This window comes from Sus scrofa, chromosome 3 (genome assembly GCF_000003025.6).
Source record: "Sus scrofa isolate TJ Tabasco breed Duroc chromosome 3, Sscrofa11.1, whole genome shotgun sequence".
Taxonomy (NCBI): Eukaryota; Metazoa; Chordata; class Mammalia; order Artiodactyla; family Suidae; genus Sus; species Sus scrofa.
In genome coordinates, this window is record NC_010445.4 from 3,093,925 (window position 1) to 3,109,633 (window position 15,709).

Below are 15,709 nucleotides of genomic sequence, written 5' to 3' on the forward strand. Positions count from 1 at the left end.
CTGTCCACCCCACGGGGCGAGGGCACTTGAAGCAGTGGGAGTGCGGCACAGGTAGAAGTTACTGTCGTGGGCGAATCCTGGTTCAGAACCCCTTCCTCTCGCTCTTTCCATCGGTGTCCCTGGAGGCCTGGCGAGGGGCTCTGGCAGCTTTGGTTCCGCTCGTCCCCAGGGGGGCTGTGGACTCAGACTTGGCGCGTATCTGTCACGTGTCCTGGCGGGTGTCCGGCCGGGGACTGTCCTCCCGCAGTACAAATGCTGAGCACGGGTTTCCCTCCTGCCCGCCGCGGGGATGGTGAATGCCACGTTGGCACCTCGCTCGGTGACCTCCGCGCTCCCTGCCGCTCGCTCTCACTGCACATGACTATTTGCAAATATTAGCATCTCAGGTCATTTCTCTCATCAGCGCCTTCGCAGATGACAGGCGGGCTGGTCATCCGGCAGCACGCAGCCCTTGTCCTTTGTCCCGTCACGTGTGCACCTGTGCTCCGGCATCTCCTCGGAGATCCGATAACCGCCCCTCGGTCTCCACCGTTTCCCAAGCGTTGGGTGGCTGGGGACGCTCTCCACCGAGGCCTCCGGGCTTGGGAAGGTGAGGGCTGCCTCGCGCCTTCCCGGAGACCTCAGGGTGTTCGAAATGGCCTTCCTGTAATGGAATCAATGTATCGGTTTAAAAGATTGATTTCTTGGCTTTGCCTATATCAAGCTTTTTAAAAAAATTCACATGATGCTTTAATCCAGAAATGCATACTGCTTAGGCAGTGAAAGCCAGAACACAGAGCCGTGGGAAATCGGTGTTGGTAAGGGGGCCAGGCCTCTCTTGCTGCTCTTCTCTGGGTGCGCCTGACCCCCTGCCGGCGGCTGGAACCTTCCTGAGTCCTCGGCTGTTCGCGGCATGAGGTCCTACAGCGTGTGCTGTGATGTGTATTATTTTTATCTCCTGTCTCCTCCATCCCCCACCCGTCATTAAATCCCTGTTCTAGAAATGTTTGATCAGTCTTCTTTTTCCCTAAACAAACAATAGGAATGGGAACTGTCAGAGGCTTAATTTTGCTATTACATATATTTGACAGAAAAGGGGCAAAAACGTGTCACGCTTTTTCCGCCCTTGTCGCCAGATCCGAGCTCAATTATTTACAGTTTGATACACACGCCGTAGAGAAGGATTCGGGATGCTTCCTCTCGGAGGGCGGGGATTGCGGGCCGTGCTGAACTCAGTCGGCTCCTTGCCGATGGGATTGTTTAGAGAGCCGGCCGCGTCTCGGGCCACGCGAGCCTGGCAGAGGGCCCGATGCCGGGGATGCTCTTGTTGGAATTGAATGCATTTGAAAGCAGCAGGTAGACGAGGAACTCGATAAGCAAAGTCTTCAATAAATAAAGTCAGCAAGCACCTTCTGCCGCAGTGCGCCAAGCAGCAGCGGGAGGCTCCCGGTTCCCTTGGTTTCTAGGCAGGACGTTGGCTTTGGGGCTGTAGGTTCCACCCCGGGCGCCTCTGGTGGGTAAAGACCAGAGAGCAGGACTGGGGCGGGTCCCGAGATGCTGGGTGTCCCGTCAGAGCGGCAGGTGTCACCTTCTGATCCTCACGCCTTCTGTGCCTCCAAGGGTACCATGGGCTTTTGCTTTTTCTGCCGCAGGAGAGGCTGGCACGCCGGAAGCCACGGGCCCCGTCATCGTGATCCCTCCGCGCAACAGAAGTGTGGTGGCCGGGTCCAGTGAGGCGACCCTGGAGTGCATCGCCAGCGCCAGGTAGGGCAGCCCCACGGAGCCCCGATCCACCGCCCCTTGGCTGGGAAGACGCTGCCACGGGTGGCCTGCGCCCCTGGCAGTGCCAGTCTCGTTCATCCCGATGGGCCGTGAGCACCACCACGGCCCGCGGATGTGCTGGCTTCTCCCCAAGCCTCATCCTGCGACGTTCCTGTTGAGCGGAGCGCTCGCGTTGGAGAGCAGCGCGCCCCGGTGTAGCCGTGGTCCTGGTGGAGGCCCCTTCTCAGACGCTAGCCGAGCGGAACAGAGGCGAGCGGGTTTTAAGAGTTGAGCCTCTTCTCCTCTGCAGCCCTGGGTGTCCTCGGCCCAGGAGGGGTCCCCCAGAATCGAGCCCCCACCATCATGCCTCCTGTGTTTATTTTAATCACCCTCTTCCCGAGCAAATGGCATCGTTAGCACTTCTGGTCCGTCGCTGCTGCAATTAGCCAGCCCTGCTCAACAGCCCTTGAGCAGCCTGTGTGGTGGATGCGGGCCCCGAGGGAGCGCAGTTCTGTCTGGATGGATTTTTAAATGTCCATCGTTCACCCACCGTGGACCCTGGTAGAATTAGCTGTGTCTGGCGGGCGCTGAGGCCTGAAAGGCCGTCACCATCTGCATGACCCACCACGATTGTCCCTAACGCCCTTCCTCCTCACAGGCCTCTGGAGGAGCTGAGGGTGACCTGGAAGAGAAACGGGGTGCCCGTCACCAGTGGGCTGCACAGCTTTGGAAGACGCCTCACCATCAGCACCCCGACCTCCTCGGACACCGGGCCGTATGTCTGCGAGGCGGCGCTGCCGGGGAGCCCTTTCGAGCCTGCCAGAGCCCAGGCCTTCCTCTCCATCATAGGTAACGCCGTGGGCACCCGGGAGCACCCCCCCTCCCCAGTCAGTGGGAACTGCATAGTTAACACCTGTACTTCACCATCCTCGGCGTCACTCTGCACGTGGAGGGGAAGTCGAGTGTCCCTCCCAAATTCAGCCTATTTTTTCCCCAAGAATATAAATGCATTAAATCCAATGAGCTGAATACTCCCAAGCAATGTTCTTCTGAAAACTTCCAGTCGGAAAGCTTGGAAAATAGAATGAAACTCTGTGGCATGTTGGGTGTTCCCATCGTGGTTCAGTGGTTAGCGAACCCAACTGTACCCATGAGGACGCAAATTCGGTCCCTTGGCTTCGCTCAGTGGGTTAAGGATCCGGTGTTGCCGTGCGCTGTGGTGTAGGCCGGCAGCTGCAGCTCCGATTGGACCCCTAGCCTGGGAACCTCTGTATGCTGCAGTGCAGCCGTAAAAAGCAAAGGAAAAAAAAAAATCCTTGGCTTGTTTGTGACCTTCCTGCGCTGGCCCTTCTGCCGCTAAGCTTTTCTATAACTCCTGTTTGGCCGTTATGATCAGTGTTCAGAGATGAATTCGCATTATTTTTTTTTTTTTTTTTTTTTTTGACCCAGAAGAAAGTAAGTCTTGGATGTTGCCTTTTGTTAAATCAAAAAGTGAGAACAGAGCTGCTTCTTGGAACCTTGTGTCCTCCTTAAACCAGAGCAGGAAGAGACGAACTTGGGCCCATCTGAGCTGCTCTAAGTGCTGCCAGGTGTCGGTGTTTGGGAGTCGGCCTTGCACGCTGACCCGGGGAGTCCTCAGCCTCTCTTCAGGTTATAAGATGGCATTAAATTGTGAGGCTCGGGTCTTGACGTCTGTCGTTTTTTCAGCCCCTGTCACACTCTCGGCCTCTGTAGTGGCCGTGGTCCCCAGCACAGGGACCTGCACTAAGAGCCCAGGAACACCTCTGCTCGTCTCCTGGGTGCGGATAAGGGGGCCCTGGCGGGGACGGTCCCACAGGCGGAGCCCTCCCGGAGCAGCAGCTCCTCGTGTAACACGCCTGCCACTTTGCAAACCAATTCAGAAAAATTAAAGCTTGCATTTTCATGAGAAATGACCGCGCGTGTGAAGAAATACTGCCTAAGAGGCAGTTGGCCTGGAGTGTGTCACTTTCCTATAAATCTTTAGGAAATGGCTCTGCAGCCTGAAAACGACGCTGCCAAACTCATGGGACGCAGACCCTCAGAAGGACGTTCAGGAATCTTAAAAGCGTCCGAGGAGCGGCTCGGAGTCACGAGCCCTGTTGACCCTGTGCTGGGGAGCCGGGCCGTCCGCCTTTCTCCTCCGGACGTTGGCGGCGTAAACCAGCCCCCGCGCTCCGGGCGAGGCCCTTTCCAGGGGTGGGTGAGTGAGGGGCGTCACGGGCGGAGCCCGAGTTTGACTTTGTGTCGTGTGACCCTCCAGCAGACAGGGCTCTTTCGTGTCACACCGTTTTAAAATCGTTTAAACAAAGGGGCTGTGCGTCTCCCTGCAAACCAGCACGTTTGTTTTCATCATTCCTTCCAAAAATACTGACCTCTATGGCGTGACCTCGGGTCTTGCCTTTTCGTCTGGAGTTCAGAGCAGGTTGTCCTGGGTTCCCCTGCGTTGCCCCCTCCCGGCGTTCGGGCTTTTAAAGGCACACAGGCACACGCGCCTCTGCGAGGTTGATCTAAACCCCTTTATTCACAGGAATTTGCTGCGACAGGTGGGATTTGGCAGAACGGTCCTGGGAAGGCCCGGAAGCGCCTCTATCCGTGCGGAGTGGCCGGGAGAGCACAACCCAGCCCGGCACGCGGGGAGGGTCCACGGGAAGAGGGGTGCCCGTGCGGGAGCCCGGAGGCGCCGTGTGGGTGGACGGCGCAGAGCCGGATTGGCGTCCACTTTCCTTATTTCCCTCGGGTGGGCCCCGACAGGCTGCCTGGGGCTGTTGATCCTGCCCGTCGGCGTCCCTGCTCTGTTGCTTAATTTCTGAGCTTCGAACAGAACACGGGGTCTGACTGCGGATGGGGGGCCCAGGCGGGACGCTCCACGCTGCAGGGAGGGCGGCCTCCTGGGTCTGGCGGTCCCTCTGCTGTTCCCCCCGCCCTGCCCTGCGCTGAGCCCACTGCTGTTTCAACACCCTCTTCCTGACCTGCCCCTCCCCGTCTCCACGCACCCCCCCCACACACACACACTAAGCACCCCACACCACGCACCCTACTCCACACACCAAGCACCCACCACGCATCCTATACCATTCACCCCACACAGTAAGCACCCCACACCACGCGCCCACACCACATGGGGAGGCAGACACCTTGCCGGCCACCATGTCCCTCCCCACCTGCTGCTGCAGCTCGAGTGTCCCTTTCCTTCCTGGGCCACCTTTTCTGGCCAGTGGGGGCCAGGATGCCCTCTGTGCGGGGTCAGGGAGCCAGCTGTGTGGGGCCGGGCTCCTGCTGTGACAGGTTACCCGTGCTGGGTTGAATCCCCCCAGAGAGAGCCGATAGCAGCCCAGGGGTGGGGGCAGAACCTGGAGCTTGTGCTCCACGCTGGCTTCCAGCGCTTTCCCAGGGCGTCCGCGCAGTCGCCCAGCAGAAGCCGCCTTGGTAACGTGCTCTTTCTCCGCTGACCTCTGTCGCCTTCCACTAAAGCACTGGCGGGACCCCGGCTAGGGCTGCTTCTCAGGGGGCCAGCCCCAGCCCCGCACGCCTTGCTAGGGACCAGTGGCCTCCCCAGGCCCCGCTCACCTGTTAGTGGTCCATGTGCCCCGAGGACTCCTTTCGCTTGTGGCCACTTGCTTCTGTGGACTTGTCACCAGGGAGGGGGTGGGCAGTCCTGGCCTTTGTCCTGCAGATGGACCCCACCCCCCGCCCAGGACAGAGATGCGCCAGACCTAGGGGACGGCTCTGGGTCCCGACTCACTGCACCACTCGTTGCCTGGGGCCGCCGGGGTCCAATCTGGCACGGTGGCCCTGCAGCAAGTGATTCCAGCCTGTGGTGTTCTGAGCATCGCAGGACACGGTGGCAGCTGTGCAAGCTGGTGCTAGGACTGTGGAACACGGCACGCTGTCTTAGGGATTCACCAACGGTGGTGGCACTTTACCCCCGTGGTCACTGCCTCTGAAATCAGGGTGTGTCTCACCGCCCGTGGCAGGGGTGCTTCTTTCTGGGGGTAAGGGTGGCGGTGGCACCTCCTACCCACGCCTCAGCGCCTTAGACCCTGTGGGCGCAGCGGGTCTGCTTCCCCGTCCAGCCGACAGACCTGGTCCGGCCGGGCGTGTGGCTCACACGCGTGCCCTCCTCCAAGGGTGCCTCTCCCCACGCGCTGCCGCCTTCTCTTCTGCTCGGGATCTCGGGTGGGTGAGCGTGACGACTGAGCAGAGCTCTCTCTCTCCATCTCAAGTGTATTCTGGTTTTTCACACACAAATCATTCAGAAACTTCAGTATCTTAACTGCTATTAAACTAACAAACTCGTTGCCTGTGGCATCTCCATGGCCTTGGTGACATCAGTGGAGTCCCCTTGCCGTGTGGCACAGCACATCCACAGGTGATGGGGTGGACATCTCCGGGGGCCATTCTGCCCACCCCAGTGGGCCAGGGCGCCTGAGTGTGGGCGGTGAAGCAGGTGAAGGGCACACAAGAGGGTGCGCTGCCTGCTGAGGTGCTTCCTGGGAGAGAGGAGCCGACAGCAGGACGGGCCCTGCAACTCAGGCCAAAACCGGAGCCCGCCTCTGGGCGGGAGAGCCTGCGGGATGCTGCTCAGGACTGCCCGAGGCCCTGGGGGCGGAGGACCACTTGCAGGGCCCCTGGGGGCGGAGGACCCCCTGCGTGGCTGGCCTTTTCTTCGGTTCCACGTGGATGAGAACATTTTCCTGATGACTTCATAGTGTTCGTTTCAACCCCCAGCGGCGTTGGCTGCCGCTGAGATAAATTTGCCGCCGTCCAGTGTGTGTCTGCGTTGGCAGGGTACCCATTCTAGAAAGAGCTGTTGCCGATTAGCTAAGACTCGCACTTGCCCTTCGAAGATGGAGTGGACGCAAAGTCCGTGGCCAGGACGGCTGGTTCACAGCAGACTCTCCGCCCCCTCCAGCTCGGTCATTGCTGGCGGACGCGCCCGCGCTGTCCTGTCCGCAGAGCCGCCTGTGCGCAGGAGTGGCTGAGGGGGGAGGAGGGCCCCTGAGCTCTGTTGAGCTGGGCTGGCGTAGAGTCAGCAGGGACCGAAGTTGTGCCTGGGGGGATGGGGGGTTATGGAATTAGATCCGGAGCCAAGGGGGTCTTGGAGGCCTTCGGCAGCTCCACCCCTACTGTGCTCGCTCGGCCATCTGGGGAACTTTCTGGAAAAGGCAGGAGAATCAGTAACTAGTGAGCATTGCTGGCCTCCCCCATTTTCATCCACTAAAACGGGCCTGGGCGTTGGCTGCAGAGACACAGGGAGCACGTGGCCGGCCTGTGTCTCTGCAGCCAGACGTGCCCAGGGCCTGGCGGCTCTGTGCTTGGTGCTACAGGGACTACAGGGCCGTGAGCTCAGACCAGGCGCCAGGGGATCTGGCCAGGTGGTGGGCACAGGGCTGGGAGAGGAGTGGCCCTGGCCAGGCCGGGGGCTCCCTAAGGCCCCTCCAGCCCCGGAGCCAGGTCTTGGGTCAGCTGGGACCCGCCCAAGGTCACTGCATAAATGTCCCTTACCTCTGACCCCAGGCGGATTCCTCTTGGCACCTGGGGAAGCCCTGGGCACTGCTCAGCAAAGGTGGACATGGACCAGGGGCCAGGCAGCATCGTGGCAGCGCCCAGGGGTGGTCTGGCCTGCAGACTCCGAGCAGCCGTCCGTATGGATTTTCACCGTTGGAGTGCAGCTCCTTGAGTCTCAGGGGAGTTGTGCTGGGTGGAAGCAGCCAGTTCCGTGGGTTACCTACCGTTTGCCTCCGTAGGTAACGTTCCTGAAGTGACGGAACTGGCACCGGAGAGCTGGGGGGGGTGGCCTGAGGCCGGAGGGGCCCTGAGGTGGGCGGGGTCACAGAGGGGCTGCGGGAGTGCCCTGCCGCCGCACAGACGGGCACACTTGGTGAGCATGCGAGGGACCAAACACACACACGCGCGCGCGCGTGCACACACTCGTACAGGCAGGCCTGGGCACGTGGGAGCGCAGCAGGCTGTCCTTTCGCGTCAGGATGTCGGTTGGAGTAGAGCCCCAGGCTGTCACCGTCGGGGGAGCTGACCGCAGGAGCGGCCGGATCTTCCCGTTACTCCTTGCAAGCGCGTGGGACTCAGAGGCAGATGCTCATGTTTTCACTTCATTCTTTTTTTTTTTTTTTTGTCTTTATGTCTTTTCAGGGCCGCACCCGAGGCATATGGAGGTTTCCAGGCTAGGGATCGAATCGGAGCTGCAGCTGCCGGCCTACACCACAGCCACGGCAACATGGGATCTGAGCCCAGAAATTAATAATCACACAGAAAGTGACAATAGCTGCCTCTCGTTATCATGATAATGAAATCACAACTACCTTAGACTGGACGAACTTGGCCGTGTCACCGTTGAGTCCCTGCCAAATAAACGGAGAAAAACGTTGCCGTTTACTCGCCTAGGAAATTCACTGCTTGATACAACCAGTGCTTTTTTGGTGTTGAACGAGCGAGCGGGGTATCGAGATATGCAAGCGGCTGAGTTTCCTTTGCGGCTAAAGATGCACGAGAGGCCCATTTTCTCTCTTCCTTTAGGCGTTATTTTGCATTCCACTGAAGTATTAAATCTTTATTTTGGAGAAGAAGAAATACTAAGACTTTAAAAAAAATATGTTAATAGGCTGCCCTGTTCGCCGATGCAGGCTGGGTGCCTGGCTGTGGTGCTTTATTTGACATGCTCCGTGAGTTGTTGTTTAGTTTAGATACTGAAACAAACTAGCCTATAAAATACTGTGTTGTAAATATAAACCTTTATGAACCTCATGGGAGAGTCCTTCCAACGTGTGAATTAAGATATTCCGTGATTCAAGCCCATAAACTGAAAAGTAGCCATGGCCCTGAGTAGCAGTTTGCTTTCTGAAACCTTGGCCTATAAATCGCCTTTGGCCTCTGCTCCCCGCATCCCGAGTCTGTGTGCTGGACGGTAGCTCGTGAAGTTTTCAGAAGTAGTTTGTAAAGGGAGTTCAGACTCTCTGAGGCTGCAAAGGTCTCCTGGACTATGCTTCTTTTGCTGAGGGGCCGTTTTGTTTTCTTCTTGTTTAAAGAGCCACCGTATTTTACCGCTGAACCCGAGAGTCGGATTTTAGTGGAAGTGGAGGAAACCGTGGACCTCGCGTGTGGAGCCATGGGTGAGTGGGGAGCCAGCGGGGTGGTGCCGCCGGGAGGTGGGGGGTGGGAAGTGGCGAACCCAGGGCAGAGCCGCCCTCCGGTGGGAAACGGGGTCCTCGGCGTGGAGTAGGGCTCCGTTACTGCGCGTCCGACCCTGGGGGAGGCGTCTGACCTTGCTGAGCTCTTGTGACCTCACCTGCAGAACAGGGCTAATAATATTTACCCAAGGGAACAGCAAGGAAAGCCCAGTCCCATCTGTCCCAGCGGAGACCAGGTCCCGTGACCCCCGAGGCTCAGGGGCGGGAAGGTCCCTCCCATCCCTGGGGTGACTGGAGGGGCAGCCACAGCCGCACTGTGAGAAGAGAGACCGGTCTAACGGCTCCGAACAGGACATCTTCCTGCTGCTCTGCCTTTTCAGCTGTGGGTCAGCTTCCTTTGCTCTCCAGGAGGTTCTGCCTTCTGTTCTGTGCCTCGATTCCTACCGGCCCACTGTCCCCACCGCACGTCCCGCACACGAGCCGTTGCGCTAAACGCCCCGACCAGACAGATGCCGGCTTTTCCGGCAGATTCATAAACAAGCCCACGTTTATCATATTCCACGATATTCCATGGAGGCAAGAAAAGGCCCCTTCGTGTTAGTTCCTGTCCGTCCCGAGGGAGGGATCTTCGTCCAAGAGCTTGAAGGGCCTGGGTTGCTGACACCTCTGTAGGTCTTCAGATCAGCTCCTTCCGAGATTAACTTGCCCTACACGCAGGACAGCAAACCCTGGGAGAGCGCTCAGCCGGGACGCCGGCTTCTCCCTGAGACCCGAGGCCCTGGGACTCAGAACAGACACATCAGGTGCCACCACTTTCCGTTCCCCAGAAGGAGTGGGGCGCTGCCGCCCAGGGCAGGGCGGAGGGCCAGCATGGGGGTGGGGGGCACCCCTGGGTCCCTTCCTCCCCACCCGCCCTGCCTCCCAGGACAGCCCCCCGGCCTGGAAGAGCCATTTGGCCAGGGGGGCGGCTCTGGTGCCAGCCCCCACCCCTCCCCCGCCAGCGCCCTTAGCAGCCCTGTCCCATCTCTGTCCCCTGTTCTGGCTCTGCCGGGGGCAGCGGGGGAGGGGAGAGGACGGAGCCAGGAGAGGCAGGAGACTTCCAAGTGGAAACGGCCCCCTCTCTCTTCTGTACAAACACCAGCTTTTTAGGGCCAGCAGCTCTGTGAAGGCGAAGCTATAAAATATTTAGAGGGCTTCCGTTTTAGAAACGAGGCTGCAGTACTGCGGGGATGAGATTTCTGTTTATGACATGAAGTTGCCCCAAAATAGAAAGACCCGTCGGTCCCTGTGTACTAACAATTATTTTTCAGTGACTGACAATCCCAAGCTCTCCCCTTGACAGGAGAAGGTGCTCACGTGACGTCTCCAGAGTAAACGGCTCGTTAGGTATAGGCTTAGGAAGGTAGACTGAGCGGGTCGTTCAGCATTGCGCTGCCGTCGTGTAATTTACTGCTTTCCGTTAATTTTGACAGCGAAGGTATGGCAGCAAGTGAAGTGGTTATTCTTTATGAAAGCCACATCATGTAATTGCTATTATGAGATTTTACGTGCATTGGGTATGCGTTTACCTTGAAGTGCATTTTTTTTAATTTCCTGATTTAATGACAAGTGACAGGAAACATGGCAAAGGCAAAGAAGAGAATCAGAGGATACATTACCTGGCGATATTCCACGACAGTAACTCTGTTTATTAAAGAAGACGGGTCACACCTCCATGGCGTCTTACGGCAAGGGATTTGGGTGTGCCTTTCCCGACTCTTGTCAGGTGTTTTAAGCTCATTTGATATTCAGGGAGGCCACGGCACAGGTCCCTCTGAGATCTAGAAAGAAGCCCAGTTGTTTCTCCACTTTGCCCCCCCGGGCCCTCGGCAAGCATGGGGGGCCCAAAGCTCAGGACCGCTGTCTTTTTCTCTTTCCCCCTTTTTTAGGGCCACACCCACAGCTGATGGAGGTTCTCCATCTAGGGGTCAAATCAGAGCTGCAGCCGCCGGGCTACACCACAGCAATGCCGGATCCTTCACCCACTGAGCGAGGCCAGGAATCGAACCCACCTCCTCATGGATCCCAGTGGGGTTTGTGACCGCTGAGCCAGGACGGGAACGCCACGGACTGGCTGCCTTGAGAGCCTGGGTCTCTGGCTCCATGACGGCCTCTCTAGTCTGCCGTCTTGGGTGGCCTGACCCTTCCTGGCTTCTAGGAGAAGGGACACAGTCTTCCCCCAGCTGCTCCCGGGCACCCAGAGGAGCCCCCAAGAGCAGGAGTCTGGCGTCTCCCAGGCAGCAAGGCCCCCAGGGAACAGTGTGCTGTCGCCTGGTCACTGCACTGACCACAGCCACGTGGGGCATGCGCAGCAGAGATTCTCATGCTCCCGGCCTCAGGATGGCCCCTTGCTTTACAGCCCGGGTTCTGCCCCAGGGCCTTGTCCAGCGCAAACCCCCAGACCCAACCTCAGCCCATGTCTGGCCGGAGGCCGAGGCCCTCGCTGATGTCATCAGGAGGGTGCAGCTGGCCGCTGAGCCTCGCCCTCGTGGTCAGCCTTGGCCGGGGCTCGGCCCTCCACTCTCGGGTGCAGGACTCCCCTCGTCCTCTGCACCGGCATCGCTCTCGAGGGCCACGGCCGCTTTTCCACCTCCGTCTCCTCGCCCTGGTCCACGGGCACCTCCTGTGCTTGTCACGCACTCCGCGGCTCCCCAGCCCCGTCCCCTGCCACCACAGCCAACCGTCACTCGGGTCGCAGAGGCGGCAGTCGTCTCGGTACCGTCATTGTGCTGGTCGACGCAGTGCATCCAGCTTACGCCACGTGCCGGCCACTAGCGGTTTTGTGGATACTGATGCGTAATGTTCGCCACGCCCTTTGCAGCCCTGACCACAGACAGGCCGGGTCAGTGCTGGCGCAGCGGGCGAGGGCCGCCTGGACGCCGTGGCTCCCGTCTCTCCCGACCGCGACCCTGTCCCGAGCAGCCGAGTCAGGCCCTGCGGAGCACAGAGGCCCCCCCGACCCTCTGGTGGGCAGTCACGGCTGGACCGGGGCACCCGGCCGTGGGGGGGCGCCGGGAGAATCCACGGCCGCCGCCGCGCCGCCCTCATGCCTCTCCGTCCCCGTCCCCACAGACGATGAGCAAAGTGACAGGGACAGCACACTTAAAGGGGCTGCCAGATGAGACAGCGGTGCCGACCTCCTGCCATTTCAGCCCCGGGAACGTTTCGCCGCGGTCCTCGTGCCAGGAGTTCTTGAACGTTGATTGTTTTAAATGCCCGATTATGTCCACGTCCACGCAGGGGTCCCCCCTCCCGCCCTCCAGTGGTACAAGGATGCCGTCTCCGTCCACAAGCTCCGGAACCCCCGCTACCAAGCGCTCCCGGCGGGAGGCCTGCGCATCCAGAAGCTGCGTCCGGAGGACTCCGGAATCTTCCAGTGCTTTGCCAGTAACGAAGGCGGGGAGGCCCAGACCTCCACCTACCTGGACGTCACCAGTGAGTACTGCCCGTCCCCGGGGCCGGGCCCTCTGGGCTGGCTTCCCGACCTTTGCCCCAGAGATGCATCAGAAAACACCAGTGTCCATTCCGCCCCTGAGATGCACGGACGGGACTGTAGCCAGAGGTGGCCGGGGGGAGAGCCACCCCTCAGACCCCACGGTGCCCCCCTGCCCGGGTCCCCTGGGGAAGCCCTGCCGAACCCCAGGAGCAGGGAGCACACCCAGCCGTCCCCACCCCGGGCCCCTGGTCCCCAGGGCCTTGGTTCTCCCACCACTTGAGACACTGTTTCATTGAGAAGTGGGGACAAACTCCCTATCTTTCTGGACGAAACTGGAAGGTCTGTCAAATGAGCCACTCATTCCTGTCCCTTTTCTTGCTATCTTTTTCCCATTTTTTATATTCATTCTGCATTTCAGTTTTACGGAGCAATTACAGGTCTTCTGTGAGGTCCTTTTATGACCCCATTCACAGAAATGCATTGATTCTTTCAAAAATAAAGTAAAGGTTTTCATTGTATCTGTGGGTTTTCTTTTTAATCTCCCGCAGTTACAATATTGTTCTTCTAAAACGAAGTAGAATTTAGCGAGTGTGGAATCCTGCCTTTCACGTGTGCCCTTTTGGAGGCAAAATGCTGCCCTGCTCACAGGCAGCAGCCGTCCCAGAAAGCAACCCCTGCGCCTGTGCACGGGGCCTGTGGCTCTCGTCAGCCACGACTGTGAAGAGACCGACCAGAGAGTTCTAGGCTCATGCGTTTGTTTTGGTAAAACCAGGGCTCTCTTCCCCAGCCTGGCCCGGGCTCAGATCTCTTCCTCGCTGTGCAGGGCAGGAAGCCTGTACCGCTTCAAGCGGTAGAAATCACGCTGGGAACTTAAGCCGGAAAGTGAGTTTGGATCAGTCATAATTATCTAAGCCTGTCGGGGATTGGGGGGCCAGGATGTAGTGGGGCAGGGGGGCCAGGCTCTTTCGGAAAAGGCCAGATGGTACCTAGTCTCGGCTTCGAGGGACGCGGTTGCGGTTGCTCGTCCTCCCCTCCGCCCTCGGCGGCCAAGGCAGCAGCGCAGAGGCTTTTGAGCGCGAGGGCGTGGCCGTGCCTTCACCTTTATTTACAGAAGCGGGTGACCGGCCGGGTTGGGCCCCTGGCAGTGTCTGCAGACCCTGCTCTCCTGAGACACCCAGAGCAGGTCACCTGATTTCTCTCGGCCTCAGTTTTGTCCTCAAAACGGAAATAGCCCCCCCCCGGTTCACAGGGTTCTTAGAAGGGTCATTTTGGAAATTTAAAGGATGGTGCTGCCTAACCTGGTTACCACGGCAACTGGTGACCGAGCAGATAAACACGTGGTCACGAGAACGTGACGCACATTCGTTCTCTCTCTTGTAAGGACAGGGTTTTGCAAAACGGATTTTTTTTTTTTTTTTTTTTTGATTAGAGCCCCTGTAATGAAAGAAAAACATGGTGTGTAACAATCAATACCCACTCGTTTCGCTTAGCAAATGTGTATTGAGCATCTGGGGCAGATCCTCTGGTCTGTGAGGCTCGGGTCAGAGCTGTGAGGAGGACAGCGAGGTTTTCTAACCCTAACCCAGGACGAGGGGCGGGGGGGGGGGCGAAGGGCAGCACGTTCCAGCACGTTCTGTGAGCGCCCCGCAGAGAAAGTGCCTCCGGGGAAGGAAGCTCTGCGGGGGGTGGACAGAAGTTCTTACTGGAGCCGACGCCTGGAGGTGGAGAGGAGCCGGTGCTGCAGACTTGGGGATGTGGGGACAGGGGTGGGGTAACGGGCGGCAGGTGTGTGCAGGTGAGACAGGCCCAGGCTGTGGCAGGAGGTGGGCTGGCGGGGATGCGGGGCCTGTGGGGCTTCGAGGTGGGCAGTGGCCTGTGTCGTTTATGGCTTTCCAAGGATGCCCAGGGCCTGGTGCGGAGCGGATCCTGCGGGGACGAGCGGAAGCGTCGAGACCAGTGGGAGGCCCCTGGTCCAGGTGGAGGCACCCGAGGCGGGGGGGAAGCTGTGGGTCCAGGGTGCACTTTGGAGGTGGACAAGCAGCAGGAAGGGCAACTGTGCCCGGGCCAGAGTCCTGCCACCTCTTCCCCTGGGGCATCGGCCCGGAGACCGTGGGGACAAGGTCTGGGAGATGCAGCCGTGGGGTGGGGGGTTCTTCACAAAGTAGTGGGGGCTGGCCGAGCCCTCCCTGCGGCAGCCCGAGCTGCCCCGCTCGCCTGGTCTGGGCCGGACACTTGGAGGCTGGAGGCGCGTGTGGCCTCCCATGGACGAGGGGACCCACAGCACTTCCCAGAAACACTTTCCCAAAGTCCTTGGAATCTGGTTATTTTACTTTGCGGAACAGGTCCCAGAAAGCGAGAGACTGTCATCTTTTGGATAATGCTTAATATTCAGAAATTAGCTTTTTCGATTTTTTTTAAGTAATGAAAACCACCTATCTGGTTTCTCTCTCTTCGCTTTGACGTTCGTCTAAGCGCTTCTCCCCGCCCTTCCCACTGTGTGTCTCTTACGTCCCGAGACCGTCTGAGTCTCGGTTGTTACCGAGATGCCCGGTTCCTGGGGGACGTGCAGCGGGAGGGTGCGGCCGCTCCTGGGAGGGTCTCGTCTGCATCGCTGCGGTGTCCTCTGCGATCCGTTCTGTACAAGCCCGGGGGACGGGCCGCCGGGCGGGTCTGAGCATTTCAGAGGGACGGCACGCTGACTATTCCCTGTCCACCTCCTCTGCCTAGACGTTGCACCAGCCTTTACCCAGCCTCCAGCGGACACCACGGTGACGGACGGGATGACAGCCGTTCTGAGGTGCCAGGTGTCCGGAGCTCCCAGACCTGCCATCACGTGGAGGAGAGGTAAGCAGCCGTGTGCCACAGGGCGCGGCCATCAAGGGGGGAGCCCAGCCGGCCAGGGTCGTGTGTGCCCCCCCATCCGCTCGCGCGGCGGCGGGGAGTAAGTAGCCCCTATTGGGGCACCTGACAGGGACCGGATGCCAGGCACGGGGGCATCGGTCCGGCCAGATCCTGTGTGCATGAGGCCACAGACTGGAAGCGGAAGCACATTTCTTTAAACTCTGCCAGCTTGGCTCTGCTGGTCAGGCCCTTGCTCGGTACCCTAGGCCTGAAGGGCTCCTTCCAACCCCAGGTGCCAGATTTCAGCCGTGCTTCCCCGTTGAGAAAGGAAGGACTTCCTCCTGGGTAACACTCAGAGTTAAGACGCGTATCCTGCTGTGTTAGGAAAGGTAGTTCTGGCCGAGGAGCGGGGGGGGGGGGGGGGGGGTGCGTGCTCAGCAGGGTGCCAGACGCGACTGTACCTTCAGTTCCCAGGGAAGTGGCGGCT

The 15,709-nt window shown here is 59.3% G+C and overlaps 1 protein-coding gene across 4 annotated transcripts in view; it reads left to right on the top strand.

Annotated features, from left to right (window-relative positions):
- SDK1 (sidekick cell adhesion molecule 1) overlaps positions 1 to 15,709 on the top strand; it is a 513,421-nt gene that overhangs the window by 279,507 nt on the left and 218,205 nt on the right. For all 4 annotated transcript variants that reach the window (XM_021087982.1, XM_021087980.1, XM_021087981.1 and 1 more), the window contains exons 5-9: positions 1,632 to 1,743; positions 2,399 to 2,589; positions 8,805 to 8,888; positions 12,186 to 12,380; positions 15,109 to 15,225. In XM_021087982.1, coding sequence (XP_020943641.1) covers positions 1,632 to 1,743; positions 2,399 to 2,589; positions 8,805 to 8,888; positions 12,186 to 12,380; positions 15,109 to 15,225 — 699 coding nt within the window. The remainder of the gene's footprint in view (positions 1 to 1,631; positions 1,744 to 2,398; positions 2,590 to 8,804; positions 8,889 to 12,185; positions 12,381 to 15,108; positions 15,226 to 15,709) is intronic.